Below are 26,969 nucleotides of genomic sequence, written 5' to 3'. Positions count from 1 at the left end.
AGTAACGAATTTGGTTCGACAGCACAGTTTAGGCGCCATTTACAAGTTAGAGTTTTCAAGCAGGAGAGCGACTCGGAATGACACGGGGCTGATTTTTGTGGATTATATTTGCCAAATTTTGGATTAACGAATACTTTTTCGAAATCGTGATTTGGGTCAGAAAGGAAGACTCTTGACAGACCGTGCCCATATTTTGGAAGGTACAGAAACTTTTTAGCTGAGCGTAATGATTGGGTTCCGTCTATTTGCTGAAATGCATAACGTTAACTTAGTTCCAAACCAGACTTAACAGTAACAACACGTTAACTTAAGTTTTAACATTAGCTACGATGGAAAACGTGCTGACCAACGTAAACAACGTTACTTCGGAATGTAATGAGTCATTTTTTTTGCCTTATATTACATTTAACGCAATTTCGTAGACACACACACCCCTAACAGTAACCTGCAACTTTTTCGATTGTCTAAGCTAATGTTCATGTTGCAGATGGTTGCTAAACTTTGAGCTACAATACCTTTGTCTGGTTAACGTCAACTACTTCAGCTTTAGCTAACATTAGTTGGGCAAATGCTAAGCGCCCCTTTCAATTCAGATAACGCCAACTATGAGTAATTACAGTTAACGTTACAGTGTTGCGTTGACGTTACAGATCCGCAACGCAGATACGTTTCCTAGTCACAGTTAGCCATTACGTTAGCTTTAGCTGTGCTGCGTTATTTATCATCAGATAGTTAGCTACAGCAGCTAATTTAACGTTAACATTAGCAAAGTGAAAATAACGCAGTAACGAGGCAAAGTTTTCTTCGTGTTTTTTTTTTAAATCCGGTGTTCAAGCTAGCGTCACCAAGTCACTTATTTGGCAAACGTTATAACGTTACTAATAGACCAACGTTACAGTTAAGTGACATTCGTTCTTTGAATGTGCTTTCCAATTAGCTAGCGAGTTAGGTTGCCCCGTGTACACCTCCGCCCCCAACATAAAAGTTGGGGATTAAAGTTAATATTAGTGTCAGTTTGAGACCTCGATCAATTTAGGACGCTGTGTCTTTACCACCGCCCAGAGAGCTGCGTCTATTCAATAATGGCCATATAACATAGGCTAGGCTAAGAGCTGTGGGTAGATAATTTAGCTATTTGCATATTAACTGAATTTGTTTTCCAGTTGACATTACGTTAACCTTATTTTCCTGTTTTTCCCAACATTGCAAGGGTCCTTAACCGTTCAACTTCGTGACGCGCAAATCAAATAACGACCTTAGATGCAGCAAGGTACTAAAATGATTCTGTCACAGGAGGAGGCCATTCATTTTTTACTGTTGTTTGGGTTTAGTGTTAGAATGCCATCTAATTCGCCACAATCATCACGCCGATTGGCAGCCTGGTCGCTGCCATTTCTTCTAACGTTATGTGGCCGAGAGTCTTTTTTAATAATTCACTTTGTTCAGGTCACAAACTCAAACATTTACTCATGTTGTTACTTTATCTATTGTTGAAAAAAAAGTTATCAAATGAAAAATATACCGACTAACAGTTAGATGGGCGGCAGTGAGATCTGACTGTGGTAATGATTTCAGCCTGACAACGGTAGCTGCGTGTGACCGACTAAAAGTGGAGTTGGGAGATTGACAGGCACAAAAACCACTCATGGATATTCCTTTTTTACCAATGACCCCTTCAGATTTCAAATCATGCCATCTAAAACTGCAAAGAGCTCAACTGCCTCCGCCAAGCCAAGAGGGAAAGGGTCGCAGCCTCGGGATGACTCCGAAGACGAGCTGCATGTACCCCCTCAAGAAACCAACTCCAATGGCCAAGAGGAGGCACCGCCGACAACTGGCAAGTAACAAAGGGTGTTTTGGTGTCTGTGAATCTAAATAAGTTGTGTTCACTCAATGGCGTTGCGTGTATTGCTGTATTGGCAGTGGCCAATTGGCACAGCTGTGGAGCTTTTTTTCTTACTTAAATCTCAACACGTAGTTAGAATGGCTGATATATTTTTTTCAAAAGTGTCAGTCATCAATAAATGTCTTATGATTTTTGAGATGATTTTGATATCGTCGAGTGTAGTTCTTCCCTGGATCTTCTCAGCAAACGAGGTAATTTATTTCGGATAATGAAGTGTTTTGTGTAGTAGACCAAAAGGGTGTTTGGTTTAATTCTTATAACTTCATGATTTGTAATTTGTATGCGAAGCTTAAGATGCACATATGCATTAAGTGATGTTTGTATTCTTTGGAATATGTTGAAATGCTTCACTGGGTCTCTGGCTGCAAGAATGTAATTTACAAACATCGACCCTTAGCTTGTTTATGCTTATGTGAGCACAATAGATTTTGGACAGGTCGTTGTGGCTTGATGTGATGGCAACATAATCGGTTTTACGTTATATATTATCATCACAAAACAAGATTTTCCCAGTATGTGTTTTGAGTGCAGTTCAGCAAGAGTGAAAATGTGACGTTGATGATCGAAATGTACACTTTAGTTATTTATCATCGACGAAATGAATGTGGCGCATCTACTCTCACGTATGAACGCTTCTCGTGGAGAGCGTTTGTATAATAATGTGGGTTTGTTCATAAGCGGCCATGGTCTCTTTCTTTTTTTGGGTTGGCTCTGGTTTTCAGAACAAAGAAAAATAACGCCTGTCAACTTTCTCGGGAGTCGTTGTGTGACTGCTGTTGTAACTTGCTGCCTGTGTTTTGTTTGTTTGTTTTTTTTGCTCCTCTACCCCTCCCCCATGCACCACTGTCCCCCACCTGAAAGACTCGCGCAGAGGAATAAAAGTTGTACTTTTTTCTGTGCCACAGATCCGTCTCACGGGGAGGCTGCCGAGGCGGTTGATAATCGAAGTTTGGAGGAGATTCTCGGTAGCATCCCTCCACCCCCGCCCCCAGCAATGACCAATGAACCGGGCGCTCCTCGCCTCATGATAACACATTTAGTTAATCGCAACTTTAAATCTTACGCAGGCGAGCAGATTCTGGGGCCTTTTCACAAGGTACGACCAAACATGGTTACAAATGTCAACCCTGTGTGGGAAATACTTTGTTAATGTGCTGTGTTAAGCTCACAGATTTACCATCATTTGTAGTGTTTCTCAGTTTTATTTTATTTGTCTTTAATTTCACATTATACAACTGTAAACATGTTTCCTTATGTAGTGGTAGACACAAAAAGCATGAAAATATTAATGACACTACATTATAACATTTATTTAATTTTTTTGGGGGGGGGGCATGTGGAAAAAGTCACACTCCTCCATTTTGATTTAGTGAGTGTATCATACAAGGGGTAGTGATCTAGTGATGTGCTGACATTTCCCTTAAAATATGACTTTCATTAAACTTTGCCTTTTCACCTTTTTCTGCTCCCCTCATTGCTCTGCAAATATATGTATATTAAAATAAATCTTAACTACACCCACTTGGAATACATTCACTAACACAATCTTACTATGCTGAAATGTTAATATATAGCTTGTAATGTTATGACATTTACATTATTTGTTTGTGGATGCAGTATATTTTTATATAACTGATTTTTATATAATTTTTTAATCTTCTCTTATCTTTCTCTCAGCGCTTTTCGTGCATCATTGGTCCAAATGGGAGTGGGAAGTCCAATGTGATAGATTCAATGCTCTTTGTGTTTGGATATAGAGCTCAAAAGATCAGATCGAAAAAGCTCTCAGTGCTGATTCACAGCTCTGATAAACACAAAGATGTGCAAAGCTGTACTGTGGAGGTGCATTTTCAAAAGATTATTGATAAGGTATATATATCTATATCTCTGTCACACAGATAACACTACACTCACCCTGGCCTCTCCTAAATGAATCAATACATGCAGTCCAAATTGAAAGGGGTGATTAGAAAAATTTTCTAGTGGACAGATATTTGTCTTGAATTTTAAATATATTTATTCCTCAATGCTCATGAGATAATATTGCTACACAGTTATCACACCAGTGACTAAACACAGACTCAAATTGTTCATGAAAGTTACAACTACCACCCACACATGCCATAGTCAATTCATAATGTGCTAGAATTGATTCCTGTATTTTTGAATAATTTTTTTAAATGTGCCATTTAGTGACTAGGCACTACTTATTTGATTGTACTGTGAAAAGTCAATAAAATGGGTGTTTGTATTAAGAGACAATTTTATCCTGTTGCATTAGATCACAAATTACTTTGAAAACTGACTGTAGTTAATAGAATTAGATTTACACATGTTTCTATATTTGATCTGCCACAGGGGGTATAAGTTTTGCCTTGCCCACTGTTAAATATATCTAAGCCTTTCTGTTTGGTCCACCAGTTCACAGTAAATTAAAATCAAGTTGTTAAACTATTGGCATAATTCTATGAACTCTGCCAGCTTTACAATCTGCCATCTGTGAAGCTTAAAAATATTTTTTAAGGTGTGGTGTACACAACTTAAATTATTAGACTTGCTTCTAAAATTAATACACTTTTAGGCAAATGACCTACCTTTTTGCATTGCATTTATAATCTCATCATTTTATCTAACATGTTGTTTACATTTTGTTAATGTAACATGATAGAAAACACTTCAATATTGACATGGTTTATTTACATGGCAGTGTATTGGGCCTTGATCTGTTGTATGCTTTTTAAACAAGCCTTTTTCTGAATTGTTTTTAATGGTGTGTTTTTCCTTAACCACCCTCAGTGGATTTGTCAGTATTATGAGTATTATTATCATTTCATGTGTCGAGCTGTGTGAGTTTCTTCTGAACTGTTCTTCTCTAAGCTGCTGTGTCTTCTGCCCCTCCCCCCTCTGAGCCAGGAAGGAGATGACTACGAAGTCATCCCCAACAGCAAGTTCTATGTTTCCAGGACTGCCAACAAAGACAATTCCTCAGCCTACCATATTAGTGGCAAGAAAGCCACATTCAAAGAAGTGGGGGCGTTACTCCGAAGCCATGGTATTGACCTAGACCACAACAGATTTCTGATCTTACAGGTAATTATAAAAATGTTTTATGTAATTTCCTCTTCTACTTCTAACTCTGCTTTTTTTATCCTTGTTGTGACCATCCCATTCTGTCAGAGATTTCCTGCTCTTCGTCCTCTGCCCATTTCCCAGTCCTATTTGAGTCAAATGTTTCATGGCTACTTTAAAGCCATGCCTGGGAATAACCTGTTGCACTGGAATTGGAAAGGAGAGGATGTGTCCTCTGCCAGCCCTTAGACTGCTATAGCAGCGCATCATGGTTTGAAACAATGTGGAAAAGGTGCGAACCATTATTTGCTGCTTTAGAATTTTAAGGAAAAAAGGCAATTTTACCTATACATGGACCTGGATGTGAGTGTCTGTAGTTGAATAACTAACTTTTTTTTAGTGGGGCAGTCTTTGGGATTGACTCAACAGTGGGGACAGGTTGGACCTCCCTTCCCCTCCCTTTCCCATGTACCTGCCACGCTTTAGCAGCACGTAAATATTGGCGTGTGAGAATAGACCCCAACCCCAATATTGGCAGTGCTGCTTCAGTGTGGCTGGATCAAACACACTCCATTACCATGGCTTTAATATTGGTTCAACATTTTGTTTTTTGTTTTTTTACCTTCACTGTGAATGTAATTCATTCCTTTTTTTATTTTTTTTATTTTTCTTGTTAGAATTTTTTTTATTTAGCATTGTGTTGCACTGAGTTTGAAACAGTTCACTAGTTACACCCCTACCCCTTCTGATTGTATTACATGTGTGATCTACCCCAAGTTACCCCAAGGCTTATGGGGTAATGACTCATGTCAGAGTATAACTAAGTGGCTTATTAAATCAAATTTTTTATTTTATTTTATTATTTTTACAGTGTGTGGTAGTTTCAGGTGAACATTTTGATTCTACCCTCCACTGTGGTTTTGTGGTTAGTTAGTTGATTACATGTGTCCTGCTTGACTTTTTTGTGTGTGCGTGCACGTGTGTGTGTGTGTGTGTGTGTGTGCATGTGTGCATGTCCATTCTCACTCTCCTTGGATGTTAGATTTTCAGCTCTCTGTCTATGATAGACTGCATGATTATGGGAAGAGGCCATAGCTTGTTCTCCAAGGTCACTTTTCCAGGCCTCTGGCTGAAGGGAAACTGTCTATTTTGTGCACTGGTCAGAGCAGAGGATGATGTGGGATTCCTCCCCTTCCTCTACTGGCTTCTCTTTTCTTTCATACATAAAAGTAATATGTGAGCTGCATTTATTTCCCCTACATATAAAATTAAACAGAATTTTAGACTTAGTTTTTACTATATCTGAATTTAATTTGTTTTTAACTTAGCAATGTTGTTATTCTAAGTCAGCCTTTCTCAGAAAATAAATAAATAAAAATGAACACATGTTCATACAAATGTGTTTACACTGGAGAGTTGTCTCTAACTTGGGGGCAAGTAGTATACATGTACAGTATTTGGAAATTCAACCAAGGTCTAGCTACAAGAAGTCGACATTTGTATGCTATAAAAAGCATTTGTTTTTAAATCATTTAAAATTTTGTAATTATAATTTTAACACAAGTTCTATAATGAGAAGTGATTGTTGGTCGGGTGGGGAGATGATAATGTGTTATTACAGCATTAATACTTGTGTTCTGATGCAGGTTTAACATGTCTGATAACACTTATTTACTCATTCATGAGATTGAATTATATCTATTATTTTTGGGGGGAAAAGTAGTTGTTCAGTATTTTAATTGTATGTTCTCCTTTTGTTTTGAATTGATATAACTGTTTAGCCCAGTGTAATACTGGGGATTATTCTCTGAGTGGGAAAAGCCATTGTGTTCTCAAAGGGAACCTCTAGAAATACATTTTTGGTACACTGTACTTGACGTATGTATCTGCCAAGCTGTGTGTGAAGCAGACTAGCATTATTAAAAATCTAGAGTTAAGACATTCAATTGACCACATATCTTAGTGGGTTTTGTGGACATTTTTTATTTTATTATTACAAATTATAAGAGTTGTTGTTTTTGTTAGAACTTCTATAAAACTCTGTTTTCTGTGAATGATTGCATGCATGTCTTTGTCCATGTGGTGTTCTGGACTGTACCTAGGGTGAGGTGGAGCAGATTGCCATGATGAAGCCTAAAGGTCAGACAGAGCATGATGAGGGCATGCTGGAGTACCTGGAGGACATTATTGGCTCCTGCCGCCTCAAGGAGCCCATCCTAACCCTGGCCCGTCGCATTGAGCTACTCAATGAGCAGAGGGGAGAGAAGGTGACATACACTGTCTGCTCACTTACCCATAAGCTAACCAACTCACCTTCCTGTGTCCTGACTTCATTTGCTGTACTTTTTATACAGTAGAGGTTAGAGTTTTAGTGTGTTCATGTGTTTGGAAGCTTTTGATGCACATATCTGAGATGAAAATAATATATTTTTATTGCTATGTAACTGAATTATGTAAGATAAGTTGGTACTTGACATGATTCATGTCTTTAATAGAAAACTTTTTGTGCACCCATATTTACTTCTGAAGATTGCGCTATTTTAGTATGTTGACAAACTTTTTTCCTTTTTTTATTTTATATTTTTTACATTTTTACTTTATTGCATGATGTAGGTAACAGAATACAGGCGTGATTAGAAACAAATGAATGCTATTATAGCTTTTATCAAAATATTTATGTGGCATCAGAATGATGGAGACACTGTAAAAACAATATATCTTTTTTTGAACATGTCACTAATGCATATGATTTATATCTAGAAATTTTATTGAAGTTTTGTCACCTGATATTAAGTATTGCAATATGTTCACTGTTCTAGCTAAACCGAGTGAAACTAGTGGAAAAGGAGAAGAATGCTTTGGAGGGAGAAAAGAACAAAGCTGTGGAGTTCCTCACCCTGGAGAATGACATCTTCAAACACAAGAGTCAGCTCTGCCAATATTATGTGTGAGTGCACCAGCACCGTCTCACTGTTCTGTACAAGACAAATTAAACAATAATATAATTTCATTAATTTCAATGCAAACCCAACAGTAGTGTAGAAAAGAAAAAAAAAATCTGTTGAATGATTGCAAATTTTATACTCTATTTTTAAACTTTCACAGGGGCAGCATGACCTTTTTTCTGGTGTCAGACGCCTTTTTTGTTTTTGTTTAATTTGTAAATTAAGTTTTACCTCTCACTGGTTTTTCCTGATATCTCTTTGCTGTTAGTCATGATCTGCAGAAGCGCATGGTGGATAAAGGGCAGGAAAAGCAGAAAATCTTGGAGGACACCAAGGAACTCACTGAGAAAAATGCAAAGATATCACAGGAGACAGAGAAAATGAACCAAGAGCTCAAAAATGTGGAGAAGTAAGGCAATTTTTGTTCTTCTCTTCTATTAACCAACATGCTTAGAAGGTTACGAACTTGTCTACTAATTCAATAATTTTGTGGTTGTTGTCATGGCTGTTGTCTTGCCCTGAACATTTTTGTTTAGAGGCAAAATTCCAGTTCAGGTCTGGAAAAGTATCAGTAGTAACAGTAGTAATTTGTGTGTCCTAAAATTTGATTGTTCCACAAATGGTTGCAAAAAATCATAGAAAACTGTTGTTCCCTTGCCCAGAAAAAAAGGTATAAACTTGATGTTGTTCTAGACGCCATAATTTCATGATATTTTTGGCCTTGGTGATCATAGTTTGTTTTGTTTTGTTTTTTTTTTGTTTTTTTTTTTACTGACAAAAGTTCTTTGAAAAGAAAAAATGTGTAGGAACTGAAAACTGGCTGAGCTTTGCTATGGAGAGCTTGATGTGTTATATTATAGAAACTGAGATTATTATTATTATTATTCTGTTCTATGTCTATTTTTCAGATTCTCATAGTTTTATCTTATATTTCAGTTGATTCTCCCCCCCCCGATTGACTTGAGTGTACCCAGTTAAAATGCTGTTCCTCCACCAGGAAACAAAATAAGCTCAACAAGTACATTGAGACCCAGAAGGAGAAGTTCACCCAGCTGGATCTGCAGGACGTTGAAGTGCGTGAGAAGATTAAACACTCAAAGAGCAAGAACAAGAAACTGCAGAAGCAGCTGGAAAAGGACAAAGAAAAGGTGCGTTGGCCTTTAAATTGTGGTCCACTATTACACACAGTTCAGTGACTTAATTTAAGTTGGTATTAATGTTTGCTTATGATTATTTCACTCTGATAGTATAACAGTGGGCATTCTCACAGTGTTCACACAGACACATAATCTGTCAGGAGAGCGTAGCCATTTTTTCTTAATTTACAATACATATCCATTAACAAATACAGGGTTGCACTAAGTCAAGACAAGCTAGCACCAGTAGTATGACACTCCAGTGTTACTCTGTTTTTGTCCCGTGGCCAAGAAAGAAACATGGGCACTAAAAATACAATTTCCGTTGCTTATACAAAACACAAGGGCTGTTGTTTTGAGGCCTAGAGAAAAATACATTTGTCAAGGTGTTACAGAAACATGCACATAAGTGTTAAACTACAATTTAACTTCTGTCTGTGCCTTTTTATATGTTTTAGTTTGCAATCAAATTTCACTTGTTTTAGAGGTTCATGCGTTAGAGTTGTAAACGCAACAGTGTACTGCTTAAACTATGGTTCATTTTATGTTGTCTACCTTTTAATTTCAGTATTATAAGAGTTAGAGAGAGTTATTTGCCATAATAAACAGATTATGCAGTCATACATTTCCTAGAGATAAAGAATTAAAAACAAAAAAATGTTTCTGGCCAGGAATTTTTATGAATAAATTAAGCATTCTAAAAAAATATATATATATTTTACATATATTTTACATGTGATGTAGCATTTGTAACAAAACGCTTGGCTACTGGTAGTTATTGTTTCAGAATCAGCTTTATTGCCAAGTTTACACATACGAGGAATTTGCTTTGGTATTTTGATACAAAAACAACTGACATCATGCATGCATGATGAATACAGCTACACAACGTAATACTAAGTACAGTGAAATTGGTTTTCATACAAAAGCATGTGAATATTGCTACTGAAAAATTATGTTGTCTTTGCAAAAGTGTATAGGGACCTTGCTTTAATTTTTTATATTTTTTCTTACATTGGGTAAAGAGAAATCCCTGTATTTCTTCTAAATTAAAGCTAAAGTAGGCAATATTTTTTTATTATAATTTCAGTTGAAATACCTAATTTTAACCATTGCATGTCACTAACTATTTATTTAAAAGGTTCCTTTTAAACAAAATGTGTCTTTGGGGGCTCGCCCCTTTTTTGTATTTAGTTTTTTTTTTTTTTTTTATCAGGCTTAGCTAGGACGTAACTAGCCAATCACAGCAACTCTGTATAAACAATGGTCATCTTGGTTCCTCCCTTCCAGAGCCATGTAGAGAGGTGTGTTACGTTACGTTACAACGTCGTATAGCAGGCTACAGAATAAACCAAAAGAAGGAATATCTTGGAGAAGAAGAAAGACAAACAGAGATCAGACGAGAGGCGGAGAGGCGTTTTCAAGAGGGTGGGAGGGTGAGAGCGGAAGCGGAATGTTTGTTGCAAGGTAATTAGTTTCTGTGGCTAGCCTGCTGTTAGCCTCGCTGATACAGTCTATGGTAAGGAGCGGAAGAGTGATGTGGAGGTTGCCCTATTCATTCTTGACAAGTGGTAGCACTACAACAAGTCATCTGTACAATGTTGCCAACTAAATTAAGCTAACTTAGCAAAAATAAGATAGCGAACATTTTTCATGGCTATCCTGTTGATAGCCTCGGCGCCCTGTTTTTAATTTAGTGCTTTCTTTTTCTCTGTTTTCCTCCAAGGTCTTCCTTCTTTTGGCTTGTTTTGTAGCCAGCTATACGCTGTTGTAGGCAAAGGAGGTATTGGAAATTTATCCTCTGAGCCTAGCAGAGAGGAAGGGAGCAGAGCCATGTAGAGAGAGAATAAGGGCAAAGTTGGATGTGGTCAATGCCCCACTGGACCACCAGAGTCCACAATCACTAACACACACCAGTTCACAAGCACCATAAGCACACAGTGCACAATAAAGATAAAATAACATAAGCTGCGCCATGGCCCTCTCCTGCTCCAAGCCCTGTCTGAAAGGTGAAAGCATTACACTCCACTCACGTAACACACCTTTCTACATGGCTCTGGAAGGGAGGAACCAAGATGACCGTTGTTTGTACAGAGTCGCTGTGATTGGCTAGCTAAGCCTGATTGGTTGTTTGACCAGGTACAGTTTCTTAAAAAAACCTAAATACAAAGGGGCAGGCCCCCCACAGACACTTTTTTCTTTTTTTTTTTTTTTTTAAGGAACCCTTCAATAAAATTTTGTTAGTGACATGCAATGGTCAAAATTAGGTTTTTCAATTGAAATTATTATGAAATAATATTGCCTACTTCAGCTTTAATTGACATTATCCATAGGAAGAAGAAACCTAAAATCTGTATAGAATTGTAAGTAAAATTTCATGACAGAAAGGGCTATCTGCCCTAAACTAGCCACTTGGGGGCTGTGAAGTTGATTGTTAGTGTGTGCCTATTGATAGTTCACTCATGCTCTGTTTCTTTATTAATGATGTTTCTGTCTCTTAGACTAGACTAATGTTTTCTAACTTGCGCACTTACTGAAAAACAAAATTCACACAAACCTGGAGTTAAGAGTTCCCTCATAACTGTAGGTATATCTTCTCATCTCCCTCTCTGCTCTAAAACCCTATCTGCTCCACCTACAATGGCTGTGCTCTGGAAACGTCTTGGTCAGAGGCAGGCAAACCTCTGGGGAGCAGTGTTCTGCTGTGTGGTAGTCAACTATGGCCTGGCTTGTGTAACACTCCGAGCAGCACATTCACATTTCACCCGCAGTTAACCCTACAAAACATAGACTATATACACACACCACTCCTTGCCTTGTTTCAGCCCTGCCAAGCGGCAGACTGTTGTGCCAGTCTTAACCAGGACTTGCTCAGTGTGTGTTTATAGTTGATTACAGTTGTGTGTTTTGGCCTGCTTCTGAATGTGTAGCACAGCTGCTTGCAACTGGCACAGGCAAAAAACTTATTCAATCCATTTACCTCTTGTCTCCTAAAGTCTTCACTGATCCCTGTATCTCAACATCTAATTAAAAGGTAAAGGGTTATTACTGTGTGGTTGGTCAAAGTGTGTATTGATCAATTGTGGAATGTAGACAGGTGAAGCCACTGTTGCTTAGAATCCATAGTCGGACACATCTCATCTGTTTTTGTACGTTCTCCTGTCTGGCTCATCTTTTAGCTGGAGGAAGTGCGTGGTGTACCAGCCAGCAGTGAAAAGGCCATCTCTGAGGCAACAGCTCGCAAGGAAAAGCTGGAGACACAGAAGGTGAAAGAAGAGGAGAAACTTAAGGAGGTGATGGAGAGTCTGAAGGAAGAGACCAGTGGCCTGCAACAGGACAAAGAGGTGTGTGTATACATGTTGGTGTTAGTTTGTTGCGTGCTTTATTTAACTTTGATAGTAAACCTTTAGCATTGTTTCTGTAAAATCTTGTCTCTTTGTCTTCCAACCTTGCCTCTCCTCTTTTTGTGTTCTCCAGACCAAAGAGAAAGAGCTGATGGAGCTCAGTAAGGCTGTAAATGAGACCCGGTCTCGTATGGACCTGGCTCAGTCGGAGCTTGACATCTACCTTAGCCGCCACAACACAGCTCTGACACAGCTCAACACGGCCAAGCAGACACTTCAGACAACCTCTGACACGCTGCGTGAGCGCCGTGCCGCCATCAAAGACCTGGAAGTCAAAATACCCCAGAAAGAACAGGAGCTAAAGAAGGTAAAACCAACATCAACATTATTGTTTAGGCAGCATTTACGTGGGACATTTCGTATCTGTAAAAATCAGCGACTTTTGTTGAAACCACTACACATCCAGCTGTACTCACTACATCTGTTGAGTATTTCTGCACAGCGGATGGTGTCATTTGTGTGAGCTTCTCCTTTAATTGCTCCTCTCTTCTTCTCTGCAGGACGAGGGAGAGCTGGGGCAGCTGATGAAGATGGATAATGAGACTAGGGAAGTTGTGAGGGAAATGAGGCAGAAGGTGGATGAAGTCAAGAGCTCTCTGTCCTCCAACCGCAGTCGAGGAAAGGTCCTGGATGCCCTCATGCAGCAGAAGAAGAATGGCAGAATCCCTGGCATCTTTGGAAGATTGGTAAAAAGTTGTTATAACATATTAATATACAGGATTACACAGCAACTATTTAATTTATGGTCATCTAGCTATGGTGTTCACAACAACTTGAGTGTCATCATTGCTATATTAACATCAACTCCACCTTTACAAATGTGTTTTATTTTTATTATTTTTAATTTCATTTTTAACCATTCAGTGTCTGGAATGAAAAACAAAAGTGTATAGTAGCTGTATTATAATTTATTTTTGTACTTGTAGGGAGACCTTGGAGCCATAGAGGAGAAGTATGATGTGGCCATTTCCTCTAGTTGTGGTGCTCTTGACAACATTGTGGTGGATACCATTGACACAGCTCAGAAATGTGTTACGTTCCTCAAAGAACAGAACATCGGGGTCGCCACCTTCATTGGTCTTGACAAGGTAAAGATCTTTACACTTTGGACCCTCAATCAAGACACTGTAAACCAATGATTTTGTCTCTTGGCTAGATTGGTTTAGCCTTTCTGTGATATATCATACATGCTACACCCTAGTACTCACTTCAGAACCTATGTTGAGCTTTTCAGGTTTCCTCCTATAAAACAAATGGTCTCCTTCTCTTGTTGCTCCTTCTCATTCCTTTGCTCAGATGAAGGTGTGGGAGAAGAACATGGCTCCCATTCGCACCCCAGAGGACAGCCCTCGTCTCTTTGACATGGTGCGAGTAAAAGACGCAAGTGTACGACCAGCTTTCTACTTTGCCCTAAGGGACACCCTGGTGGCCCAGGACATGGAGCAGGCCACAAGGATGGCCTTCCAGAAAGACAGGCGCTGGAGAGTGGTCACCCTGAAGGGACAGATAATCGAGATGGCTGGTGGGTGGCCTACTTTTTCTGTCATAACTTTTGTCTTCTGTCATCTTTTTTTCTTTAGTTCGTATACTTATGGCTCTCTCAGTGGACGATAATAATACTTGGCTGGTGTGTACTTCACAGGAACCATGACTGGAGGAGGAAGAGTATTGAAGGGTAGGATGGGTTCCTCTATTGGCACAGAGTTCTCCCAGGAGGAGGTGAGTGCAAAATACATACATTGGGCTTAGTGTTTATCTTAGAGTAGAAAATTGGTCCTAACTGGCCTGAAATTTAAAGCGATACATATTTTGTGCTACTTTTAAATCAACTTTTTCTAGATAAGAAAAAGTTTTTAATACAATTTTGTATTTAATTAAAAATAAACTTTTTCATACAACATAACAAATAGGCATACTGTCGAAGCACCACAAGATGCAATACAAGAACTCAAAAAGCAGATTAAATTTAATATTTTTATCAGTTCCTGTAAATTAGGATCAACCATTACCTATGCGGAACTAGCTTTTAATACAAGTGACACTATATTCTGTATTTAATTTGGTTTTCAAATTATTGTATCATTCACACTGTCAGTCTTTTGAATGTGATTGTAGACCAGAACTACTGAGACAAACTATAATACATCATCATTAAGTTTTCACTATCATAAAACTGTGATATTATTCACTCTCAAAGGAGACCTTCTACTCCTAAGTCCCAAGTGGGTGATGCAAGCTTCATAAATAACTCCTAATTCCTGCTGTTAGCCAGTAGTATTGAAGTTATACCTTGAGCACATTTCCTAGAAGTGATTCTGAGTTGCCGTATTAATGCTGATGCTGCTATAAGATAATCACCACAGCAGGCCTTTAGTGTATGAGATATATAATGATTTTCATGTGTTTTCCGCAGCTTGACCGTATGGAGAGTAAGCTGAATGAGAAAGTGTCGAAGCTGCAGGGCTGCCAAGAGAGAAGGCTGCAGCTAGAGGAGAACGTCCAGCGCCTGGGGCCACAGCTCCGAGATATGAAGAACACCCTGGAAAAATATGCCAACAGCATGACTGTACAGCAAATACACCTCTTCCTTTTCATTCACTGTTTCTGTCTGTCTGGTGTATTAACTGATAAAAACTTTTCAGTCTTAGCAAGCCCGTGTGAGTATTTTCCTTCTTTCTTTCCTTCAGAGTCTAACTGACCAGGAGACTCACTTAAAACTTCAGATCAAGGAACTTGAGGCAAATGTGCTGGCTGCTGCCCCAGATAAGGCCAAACAGAAACAGATGGAGAAGAGCCTCGAGGCCTTCAAGAAAGGTGGGATCCTCCTGTAAACTGTAAAGAGAAATATTGTTGTTGTTGTTAATTGTTATACATGTTATTAAGTTAATGTTCGATCTCATGTCAGACTTGTTGTAATTTGTTACAACATTACACTCATTCTGTCTTATTTCTTTGACCCTGTTCTGTTCCTTCATAACCCTCTCTTGCTCTCTCAGACTATGAGGCAGCATCCAGTAAGGCTGGGAAGGTGGAAAATGAGGTGAAAAGGCTCCACAACCTGATTGTAGACATCAATAGCCACAAGCTAAAGGCTCAGCAGGACAAGCTTGACAAGGTCAACAAGGAGCTAGATGACTGCTCTTCCACCATAACCAAGGCCCAAGTGGCCATAAAAACAGCTGACCGGTAAGGAAATAATGCAAATTGAAGGTGTAATTACATGTGTTTGCATTGTTCATACGCTCATACTTTGTTTAAAATCCGAAGGATTGGCTACTCTATTGCCTAGAGTGTAAATATTCTATTATAAAGGCAGAAATGTTGAGCCATGCACAGCAACTTAGTTTTACCGCATTTGTTAAGGTGTCTGGTTTAATTGTATATGAAACTCCTAAAGTGACAAAAGGATTTTAAAAAGACATGATATCTTTCTAAGGGGAATACTGAAAAGTTTCTCTGCAGGCTTTTAATTTTAGTCGTTATTATCATTACCTGGTACTAAGTCATCACTGAGGCATCCCAGATTGTCCATGCAGTGATATAGTTGCACAGACATCTCTCCTGTCTATCACTAGGGGGCGACACCCTGCACCGGGGTTCTGGGTGTAGTTAAAGTTCACTTGTCTGACTCAGCAAGGAAGTAACTCTTAAGGATGCCAGCATTTGTGTCAGGTCTGTACATCACATATACCATGTAGCGAAACAACACTTGTGGCTGCATGTGAAAAGTTTTCGGCTGGAGGAGCTGTCCAGCCAATTAAGAACACAGTGGAGATTATAACTGAGATGTACAGAGGCAGTCTGTTTGAAAGTTCTTCTTCCTTGAAGTCAAATACAGTATGATGCAGTTTCCACCTCACTACTGTTCTCCAGCCCCACTGCCACAACAGTGAGAAGGGGAAAAGGCCACAGATCATTCAACCATTATGGCACAGTTATGTATACGACTGCAATGTTTGTGCAAAATGAACGGAGCCTACATGGAACGTCTTCATACTGGAGAAACGGCCTAAGCCAGCATTTTTCAAATTTTGAGATGCATTTTATCTCCTCTGAATTTTCAGTATGCCTCATCACACAGGTGTTGCCATTGATCTATATTTCTATTTATGTCGGTGACTTCACAGGCATACCATATTAATTTGAGTGAGAGAGCAGTGCAGGGATTACTGTTAGCCTTGTTTAGAAAGTAGTATTTGTCAAAACACTACTTTAACCTCGTACAGTCGTCTGACAACAGAAATAGAACAATCTGTCAGTTTGAATAGCTGAGATGTGCATTTAGCTATATTGAAACTTTTAGACAACAATCTGAAGGCAATAGTGTGGACAAAACCCTATTTGACATGAGTATGACTTGCAATTTAATCATCTTATGGCATGTCTACACAGAAAGCATGTCAGCAGCGTTTTTCAGCTGTCCATCTCAGGCATTTTGTTTTAATCAATCTAGCTGTCTACACAGGCCGCATTATGGCCTGCGTTTTACTCACGTAAGTGCAACCTGAAGCATATTTTTATGCTTCAAGTCTATTTTTTTTTTTTTTTTTTTTTTCCCCATTTTACATGCTTTACTATGGTGATTGTGTATTGGGCTCTGAGTGCTGCCAAAATGCGGGTGACCTACACTCAATACTGTACCTGAACACATCCTGTGTAGACACAGATGGAGCACTGAAGCTGCTGCTGCTGCTCTGCTGACAAGCTGCTCACGTTACTCCTCCTGTGTAGACACGGTGTTAGAGTGGGTTAGCTGTGATAAACATCAGATCCTGATGCTAAAACTTGAAAAATGGTTACTGAGCTGAGATCCTTGTAACCATGTAGACAACACGGTTGCTCTTTAGCAGTAACTCTAACAGTTTTGTTTTGCAAGACTGAACCTGACATTATCAGTAGTTTTTCACTCACACAGATATTAACCACTGCTACTCTGACAGAGGCTAATATCTGTGTCTTTTGCTGTCCATCCTCTGCAGCAACCTGAAGAAGTGGGAGGAGAGTGTGAATCGTGTGCAGGGTGAGCTGGAGGAGAATGAGAAGTCGATGGCTGAACTCACAGAACAGCTGAAGAAACTGGAAGACGAGGCCGGGGAGGTCATGAAGGCCTGTCAGGAGGCTGAGGTTGGCACTCTTTATTCACTATATGTTTAAGGCTCATTGTTTTGGTTTTTTACAGATTTTCACAGAAAATGTCCAGATATTTTATACCAATACATCCATAAGTAGTAGTTTCCTGCTCTAAGAAGACATTCTTGACAGCAGTTTATTGTAAACTGGTCTTCTTGCAATGTAGATAGCTAGTCCCACAAAGGAAAATACAATCAACTGTTAATACAGTGTTGAAATATGAATTTTTACCCTTTTTAATCAAAAGAAACTGTTTACACCTACCAAAGTGTTTAAAAGTTGTTGCTGTCCTGCTTTGTACCTTGTAAGAACAATTTAAGTAAAGTATACAAGCGGTTTCTATTGGATTTCTGTGTATGTGGGGATAATTGATAATTCAGGGTTTAAAAAGTTAATAGTTTTTTTTTTTAAGTTAAAGAAACTCTTATCACATTAATACTCATCAACTGTGCTTTGCTGTAGCTGTGTAAAATCACCACATCTAAATACATTTTAAGTAAACTGAAATAACTTGAGAACCACTGTTTTTTTGTTTTTTTCCTTTTTCCCTCTAGGCCGCACTACCTGAGGTGCAGGAGCAGTATCAGGGGGTGTTGAAGGAGATAAAGGTCCTGCAGCAGCAGGAGCACGCACTGCAGGAGGAGTCCCTCAGCGTCCGGCTCCGCATTGAACAGATCGAGACCACCATCACTGAACACAACAACAAGATCAAGCACTGGCAGAAAGAGGTGGGTGAGGAAGGACATGAATGTGATGTATGTGTGAATTCAAGTACAACCTGGGTTTTATTTTTGTAACTGGCTGCAGGTTCTATTAGTAATGATGACATTATACTCGCCAAAGTAATTGTTGAGAACTGGGAGCTAAGCTACATTGCTAAAAATTGGACCAATAGAGTAACAAACACAAGCAATAACTGCTTCATGTACTTAACTTTTCTTCCTCAATCCTTCAAAACAATGTAAAGAAAATAATTTTATAATAATTCACTGCTTATGTTATTTTAGTCATTTTAGTTTTGGGGCTCTGCTTCTATTTGACACTGTTCTAATTGTTTAACTTACTAATAATTCATCCACTTGTTTGAATTGGCTGTCAATGAGTGTCCTGTCCTGAAGGCTTGTATTTAACCATCATTTCTTTTAATTTATTGAATTGTTGGAAGTTAAAGATGGTTCTGTTCACATTGATGATGTGTAGCAAATGTGTGGGTAAATTAATTATATTTTTGACTGTTGTGTCTGACTGAGTGTTAATTATTCTGGGTTATGTTCTTCAGGCCACCAAGCTGACTCTTCATACCATTGAGGACAAGCCAGCAGAGGAACTTCCGGTTCTTACTTCTGCTGAACTTGCAGAAATCTCAGATCCCAACATCATCATCAACAAGATGATCACGTTAGAGACCCAGTGTGCTCAGATGAAGCCCAACCTCGGGGCCATTGCAGAGTACAAGAAGAAGGTATGCACAAATATGGTTCACAAATTTTGTCATTAATGAATCTTACACTGGAAGTATTTCTTCAGTTCACAGCAAATAAACAGTGAGGCAAATTTCTAATTGTGATTGTAAGCTATTTCTTGAGTTTTAATGCCCTTAAAAAGTGAGGCGTGGTGGAAAAATAATTATGAAATCCTGTTTAGAATTAAAGGAAACACACTTGAGTAACGATTTCAATATGTGTCAATGTGTGTTCAGGAGGAGCTGTACCTGCAGCGTGTGGCTCAGCTGGACGAGATCACTACAGAGAGGGACCAATTCAAACGTGGCTACGAGGACCTGCGCAAACAGCGCCTCAATGAGTTTATGACTGGATTCAACATGATCACAAACAAACTGAAGGAAAACTACCAGATGCTTACACTGGGTGGCGATGCAGAGTTGGAGCTCGTGGACAGTTTAGACCCTTTCTCTGAGGGCATCATGTTCAGGTAAGAAGAGAAAAATAGGTCAGAGCTTAATGGCACATTTTGTTGATTCCTGTTGACTCGTATTCTTTTCTAGACATAAATCCTGTCCTTTTATTTGAGCACTGATTTTCTGTTTCTCACTCTCTCTAGTGTGCGTCCTCCAAAGAAGAGCTGGAAAAAGATCTTTAACCTGTCAGGAGGAGAAAAGACCCTCAGCTCCTTGGCACTAGTGTTTGCGCTGCACCATTACAAACCCACACCGCTCTACTTCATGGACGAGATAGATGCTGCTCTTGATTTCAAGAACGTCTCCATTGTGGCCTGTTACATTTATGTAAGTATGGACCTGTGTATTAGGCGATGAGACAAGCTGTGTGGTGAATTGTTAAAGTTGTGGGTTCAACATCTCTATCTCTCTCTCTTTTAAGTTCAAAGTACTTTTTTTGTAGCAAAGTGGTGTAACACGTAAGTCATGAAAAGCCTTGTTATTGGCAAACACCTGCCTAATTTTAGTGTCCTTGAGTAATGCACTGAATCCAGGGGGTGCAGTTGGATGGTACAGTGATCCAACTAAATTGCATTAGCCAGTTAATTTTAAGAACTGTGGAGCTAATCAGTGCAGTAATCGCTGACTCACAAGAGCTCAGTGTTTCTGTTGTGTAACACTGGAATAATAGTGTTCAGAAAAATACCTGTTTTGGGGAACTGGAGCAAAACAAAGTACTAAGCCTGTAACTGTTTGCCTCCACTGTGTCCATTGGATAAATCTTCACTTAATTCTTAAGGTATATAAAACTCAATCCAGACGAATATCTCAAATCTCAATTTCTTTCCCCTTTCCCTCATCTCTGCAGGAGCAAACGAAGAACGCTCAGTTCATCATCATCTCTCTGAGGAACAACATGTTTGAGATCGCTGATCGTCTCATCGGCATCTACAAAACTCACAACACCACCAAGAGTGTGGGAATCAACCCCAAGACCATCGTGTTTAAAGAGCACGATGCTGTCACTGCTTAAACCTGAGGAACCTCTGCTAAACCTCGGAGGGATAGCTTTGCTGTTTTACTTTCCTTTTCACACACCTTGTAAATATTTTTTATGTATTTTTATATTGTCCTTTACAATGAAATGCTGCTATTCTTTGTTACTATCTGAACCAATAAATGTTTTCTGGTAAGATATTTTCTTTAATGCAGACACACGCATTACCACTCACAAAGTTTGTGAATATATTTTTAATTAACTATACTGTTTGTACTATTTAAGTACAAACACAATATTTGTCAGTCACTCTAAACTGATTAGAGTCCCTGAAGCCCCAAAATATATTTTTGTAACTTGTTAAAGGTGTGTGTATTTAGTGGCATCTAGCGGTGAAATTGCAACCATTGGAATATCACTTGCCTCACCCTCCCCTTCCAAGCGTGGAGAAACTACGGTGGCCACAAAACTCACAAAAAATGCAAACTGCCCTATATAGAGCCAGTGATTAGTTAATCCATTCTAGGCTACTGTAGAAACATGGCGGTGCAACATGGTGACCTCCGTGGAAGGGAACCCACTCCCTATGTCGATTTAAAAACGGCTTAATTTTAAGGTAATGAAAACAAAGTATTCTCTTTCTGCCAAGACTGGACCTTTTAACAAATTGTTTTGTGCACATAAAATGTAATAACATCTTTTGTAACTTGGCAGGCTGTAAATTTCTAAAACTGTCAATTTAAGTATCCCAGTAATAAAAACAAGTCAAAAGGGATAAGAATTATAGATATTATGCACAATAGGCTATATTTAAAATAATTATTTGAATACAACTTGTGCAGGACCAGCATAAACAGTCGTGATTTAACTGATGTGTGAACACTGGTAATGTTCTGCTCTGAGGTCGTGATGGCTTGGACATCATATTTCACACTACAAAGGCAATTGTAGCAAGCATCACTTAATTAAGTTCACTGCACCACTTTTAGACATACTGCAACACTAATTAACTTGTATGCCATCTCACACTGGCACACAGATGGCGTTAGAAAATGATGAATACTACAAAAACTAAAGACGTTTCAACAAATTTATTATGACTTTTTTAAAATAGAGGAAGTTTAGGAAAAAATACAACAGGTCTGGGTAACAGTACATTTGTTAGAAATTGCTGACATCAAAATGCGATGATGTTCAGTCTGTGACACTTGCAGTAACATAATATCCTACCTGTGTACATTATACTTAGGAATGCAACATACTGATATGACACTGTTTCAGTAAGGATGAGGTCTGCTTGAGCAAAATAAAGTAACATTTGTGGGATGGAATGGTAAAACTTTTCCAACGTCTACTAATTTTAAAATAGACCGTAAAAGAGCACTGTCCTAACCGCGACCTATTGATCCTGGTGGAATTACAGTCCACTACAGTAAGGCTATTAAGTGGTGCAAGGTAAAGGCACAGCAAGGGAGCCGCTCAGAGCTGTGCATCACTGCAACATGATCTGTGGACTCTTGAAGTCAGGTCCACTGTGTCTGGTTCCACTCACCGGGCTCTGACGTTCAGTCTTGTGTAAGGAAATACAGTACATGTGTAGCTGTACTGATGTCCTGTGCAGGGAAAGCTACTGAAATGTCCCACTGCATGATGGGAAAGGTAAGTCTCTAGGCACCAATTTAATATGTCTATACCAAACACCTTTCCACTTTGCAAACTGTAGTGATATTGAAAAAAGCTTATTAGTTAGGCATTATGACCATAACCTAGAATAATACACACCAAAGAGGAACATAACACTTGACAATTACACAATTCAATATATAAAAACATTTACGGATACATAAACTGCTCAGTTTTTTTAAAAGAACTTTATAACTGTGTTTTAACATTTTCTGTGCAGTTCTCAAGTATTGAAATGAGCAAATCATATCTCTTGCTTCCCCCTAATCTGCATAGGACCCCTGGGAATCTTTAAAGAGAGGCTAAAGGGAAAAATCCACCCTCAGATGAAGTTATTCCTACTCAATCTGTTTTTAGTTGAATTAACTTTAATATTTGTTATATTAAATTTTATAGTGATACTTTTTGTTGTATCAATTTATCCTGTTTGGTCTCTTTCAGTAGGATGTTAGAGATTTAAATAAGGCAGCAAGCTGCTGGAAGGCCTTTTCACCCACGGAGGAGAGGTGAGTGCTCCATCTTTCTGCAGTGGCCTCCATCACTGTGTATGCTGACCCCGCCGTGTCCCAGACAGATGTGATCAGTTCGCTGCTCAGACCGTGGACTAACTGACTGAACTGAGAGAGCAGAGAGAAGCCAAGTGACGCCCCTCCGACCGGGTTGACCCACAGCGCTGCCAGCAGCAGCAGCAACCCCAGCAGCACCACAGAAGAAGTAGGCTGCAGCTGACACCACGTGTCCCGCACCCTGCGGTCAGACTCATCCCTCCCAGTTTCAGCCTCCACACCAGCTTCCACACTGCCACATCTGGCACAGCAGCACACCTTAGGGACAGGTGCTTCCTCCAGGCTCCCAATGGTCACAGCTGGCCAGTGCTGCTGGAGGTGCTCTGCTGCCCGCGGGGTGACGGAGAGGTTTATCACTGAGGGCAGAGGGGTTTTAATAAACTCCTCCACCCTCTCTCTGAACAAATGCACCTGCTCCAGGAAGACCAGCGGCGAGTCCTCCTCTTCTACTGATGATCCCAAGGACACCAGGTCCAACTGTTCTTCCTGCAGGAAACAAGACTGTTATTGCCACAATGGGACACCAGTGGGGCTGAAACGATTAGTCGATTAATCAATCAACAGAAAATTAATCAACAATCCGATAATCAATTAATTCTTCATGTCACTTATCATCTAAAATAGGGAACATTTGCTGCTTTTTTCTGTTTTATATAATTTTAAATATTTTTATGGTTTGGACAGTGTCGGACAAAACAACCAATGTATTGTCACCTTGGACTCCACTTGTGACGGGCATTTTCCATTATTTTCTGACATTTTATAGACTAAACAATCAATAATGAAAATAATCATTGGTTGCCATGCTATACACCATAATATAAAACACACTGAAGTATTTTAACCACAATTAAATCTCCCAGTTTTCAAGATCATAAATAAACGTCATATGGGAGATGCAGTAATTACTAGTTTCTGACATAAATAGCGATAATGTCAACACCCAAGTCGTAATTGCGACAGGGGAACTACGTTCTTTTCCAAAAGCTCTGATATATCCAACATGCCGCTAAATAATTTAGAGGTGCCTGAAAACCAAACAAAGATGGACGCCTCACCTCGTAGTTAAATAAACATTCAGTGGATATGGTGCTAAGTTGCCAATGCACAGTATCACACAACCATCGCTGAAATTATACAGTTGTCTTGAGTCATGCGGTGACGCAAATGCTCGCAAGTCATAAGGATGATAAGTGGAGCACCAGCATCTGGAGTTCATCCACTGAGATCTGGTAAATTAAAAAAATCCCAAAATGCGTCATTTCCTGTGATTACCTGTCCATGCCTAAGCATCTAGTTTATGGGAAACAGTCATTAAATGTGTGAAGATGATGACTTGATGTAACTCAGCCATTAGCCCTGAAACATACCTGTAGCTCCTTAACTCTGTGGATGAGTGGGTCGTAGGCCCGGGACACCTCCGTACCAGCTTTATCCAAGGCCTCCAGGTAGGCGTGTCTCTTCCTGGTCAGCACCACCTCCAGCGTCTGAAAGAACTGATTGACCTCCTGTCTGTCCTGCCTCACCAGACCCTCACAGCGGACCTTCTCCTGCTCCAGCTGCTCCCCCAGCTCACACAACTAACAGAGGGAGAGAGGAACATTTAGTTAAACAGATTTCCACATATCAATTGCATTGGCACAAAATTAACACACAGGAGTATCTTTCCACATGAATTTGCCCCAACTCTGGCCTCACTGACAAGATTCCCTACCTGTGCCCATCTACACTCAGAGAGTTTGGCCAGCAGTAGCGATGGCGTCTGTTTTTCTCTGATGAATGCCGCCTGCAGGTCATCTATGGGATGGCCCTGGTGCTGCCCGACAGTCAGACACAGCCCACAGATCAGCTGCCGATCCTGGATGCAGTACATGTTCAGAGGCTGCCTGTGGTGCTCCTGACAGGAAGGGGGTCGCGGCTCGCTGTCGCTCTGGTACTGACACAGCAGATGAGCGAACAGACATGCAAGACAGATCAGCACAAACTGAAGCAGCAAAGTATTGCCCAATAAGAGGATTTCAGACAGGTACATAGTGAAAGGGTACATTTTTCTGTTGAACACAAGTGATTCTCTCCTACTTTCTCGATGATGGCCCGCAGAGATACGTTGGTGGGCAGAGCATCTACGCCCGCTGGGGGCAGCTCCACCACGCTGCGACAGTTGGGGCACTTTAGCGGCAGGCGGAGCGGACGCCAGATGGAATAATTGGTAGACACCTGTAGCAAGTTGTCCAAGCAGGTCTTACAGAAGGTGTGTGAGCACGGCAGGACTCGCGGGTCCGAGAACAGAGAGTAGCACACAGAGCACGTCAGGTCCTCCTCTAGGTTGTCCATGGTGGAGACTAGAGGCCAGGCTCAGGACAGCGGGATGGATGAAAAGCTACGTGTTGCACCTGTTCAGCAAAATACATTAACTTGCTGCAACTGTAAAGTGAATATAACCTGGTGACTACTTTGGGAGTCAATCAACAGAAAATTCATCACCAACTATTTCAATAATTAATTGTTTCATTCATTTTCCAAGCAACACTTGAAGGTCCCAGCTTCTCAAATGTGTGATGATTTGATGCTTTCTTTTTGTCATATGACAATAAAGTGAAAATCTTTGGGTTTTGGATTGTTAGCCAGACATTTGAAGAGGAAAAATAGGCATTTTCCCTATATTTTCTGACATTTTTTAAACAAATGTATTGTATTGGATGGCATTAGATTCTACAGGGGTAACTAATAAATTGACCACTGAGTGTATGATTCGTGCCTCCCCTATTAATATTAGGACGTTAAACTAATAGGGATTACTTCATTGTGTGGAAGAGCAGATCTTTTACTGGAAAACAAGAGAACAGCCAAAACCCGGCTCAGCTCCTATTAGACGTTGTGTGTGTGTGTGTGTTGTTCTCTCCTCTAGTTACAGCCTGCACCGCCGTGACAATAGGAGGCCCTACGCCAGCACCCACCCAGTCCCAACACACACATGCACAGACACACACTTCGTGGTCAGGACAGGCTGTTTAGTTGTGCAACTGTCCCCAAAACCTGATCCAATCATGGAGTCAAACTGCAGCCGATCAGGCGCCCTGATTCAATCAGGTAACAGGTGACCTGCCGCCCGATCAATATTATCAATTAAGCTCGTTGTAAAGTTAATTTTAGTCATATCCACGTATGTAATAGGTATATTTAAAACTTGACACTTTTTTTTACTCTTTACTGTGATTTGTCAAATATTTCGCAACGTTAGCCGGACAGGTTAAGTTTGCAGGCAACTGTTGCGTCGGTCCATAACATTGTTTTATTAAATCAAAAAGTTAGGCTAGCCGCGCCGGTCACCCTTTTCTTTCACAGGATGACAAACCAATAACGTTAAACTCTCAATTTGTGGGTCATGGAGCGTAAATTCGGCGACACCTCAAACAACCAGAAACTGTAGTGTCCACATAATAAATTGTCCCCTTTATATTTATTTACACTCTTAAATACTAGTAACGTTAGCCATTTTAACGTTACAGTATTTGCGTCTACTTTATCAACGACCTGTCAACCATTTGTTATCATGTCTTCGTTTTAGTCTTGGTGACTCAACGTAAACAATTTTTAAAGATGTTTAACGCGAGAAATCTTCAGTTAAAAACTCACCGTCTGCTCGGAGCAAAGCGCAAAGTGTCTGTCCAAAACAGAGCTTTCATTTCCTGTTCCTTCTCGTGCTGCCTTAAAGTGCTATCAGTAAAGTCCTAGTGCTGAGAACAGCAGGAGGTAGAAGCACGAAAACGCACCAAACGTTTACAGCACAGCCAAATGCTTGTGTAGAACATACGATAATGTATTTGTTATGTTTGACGCTTTCAGACTTAAGTAGATGAAGTCTTGCTTTTCTTTCTGCAAATAAACGGACATTTACATATATATCGCTCGCCTATGTAACGCCTTATTTTTTCTAAATTATTTCAACCTTGAAATAATTAAATATTGGAACTTTTGTTCGTATGAATGTACTCCGCCCGTCATTACCGCTACGTGTCCGACAGTTATCGAAAGCATCATTTCTATTTCTCGAAGTACGCATGCGGATAAACGGTCTCCCTGGCCAATCAGTCTCCACCGTTTCTCGATTTGAACACAGGCTGAACCGTTGAGAGTAACAGGCATTTCGCTGTTTTACAGATTTTTTTTAAAAGTGGAAAAACAAGCAAATAAACGCACAAGGATTAATCACATCACTTCTTCACAACAGACCAC

General features: G+C 39.7%; 3 protein-coding genes across 3 annotated transcripts in view; 1 reads left to right on the top strand and 2 right to left on the bottom strand.

Moving 5' to 3' along the window:
* Positions 1–1,199, bottom strand: part of ift80 (intraflagellar transport 80 homolog (Chlamydomonas)) — a 45,223-nt gene extending 44,024 nt beyond the window's left edge. Inside the window, exon 1 of the mRNA XM_044201985.1 lies at positions 516–1,199. Within this exon, the coding sequence (XP_044057920.1) occupies positions 516–557 (42 nt within the window). The 5' untranslated portion in view covers positions 558–1,199. The remainder of the gene's footprint in view (positions 1–515) is intronic.
* Positions 43–20,680, top strand: smc4 (structural maintenance of chromosomes 4). Its single transcript, XM_044201984.1, has 24 exons — positions 43–200; positions 1,680–1,837; positions 2,812–3,002; positions 3,584–3,775; positions 4,820–4,996; positions 7,078–7,242; positions 7,795–7,922; positions 8,189–8,329; positions 8,918–9,068; positions 12,236–12,400; positions 12,534–12,767; positions 12,961–13,146; positions 13,387–13,548; positions 13,757–13,982; positions 14,103–14,179; positions 14,874–15,026; positions 15,148–15,274; positions 15,457–15,646; positions 17,440–17,584; positions 18,145–18,318; positions 18,870–19,052; positions 19,290–19,522; positions 19,652–19,835; positions 20,356–20,680. Exons 2-24 carry the CDS (start codon positions 1,690–1,692, stop codon positions 20,518–20,520), a joined length of 3,897 nt encoding a protein of 1,298 aa, XP_044057919.1. The 5' UTR covers positions 43–200; positions 1,680–1,689; the 3' UTR covers positions 20,521–20,680.
* Positions 20,681–21,560: 880 nt separating this feature from the next.
* On the bottom strand, positions 21,561–26,844 carry trim59 (tripartite motif containing 59). The gene is made up of 5 exons (XM_044201995.1): positions 26,370–26,844; positions 24,813–25,126; positions 24,448–24,669; positions 24,104–24,313; positions 21,561–23,219 (listed from the first exon to the last, which is right to left on the bottom strand). Exons 2-5 carry the CDS (start codon positions 25,065–25,067, stop codon positions 22,605–22,607), a joined length of 1,302 nt encoding a protein of 433 aa, XP_044057930.1. The 5' UTR covers positions 25,068–25,126; positions 26,370–26,844; the 3' UTR covers positions 21,561–22,604.
* Positions 26,845–26,969: the final 125 nt, after the last annotated feature.

The sequence above is a fragment of the Siniperca chuatsi genome, linkage group LG7, assembly GCF_020085105.1.
Source record: "Siniperca chuatsi isolate FFG_IHB_CAS linkage group LG7, ASM2008510v1, whole genome shotgun sequence".
NCBI classification, from domain to species: domain Eukaryota; kingdom Metazoa; phylum Chordata; class Actinopteri; order Centrarchiformes; family Sinipercidae; genus Siniperca; species Siniperca chuatsi.
Note: the sequence above shows the minus strand (reverse complement) of the source record. Positions and strands in the feature narration are given on the sequence as shown.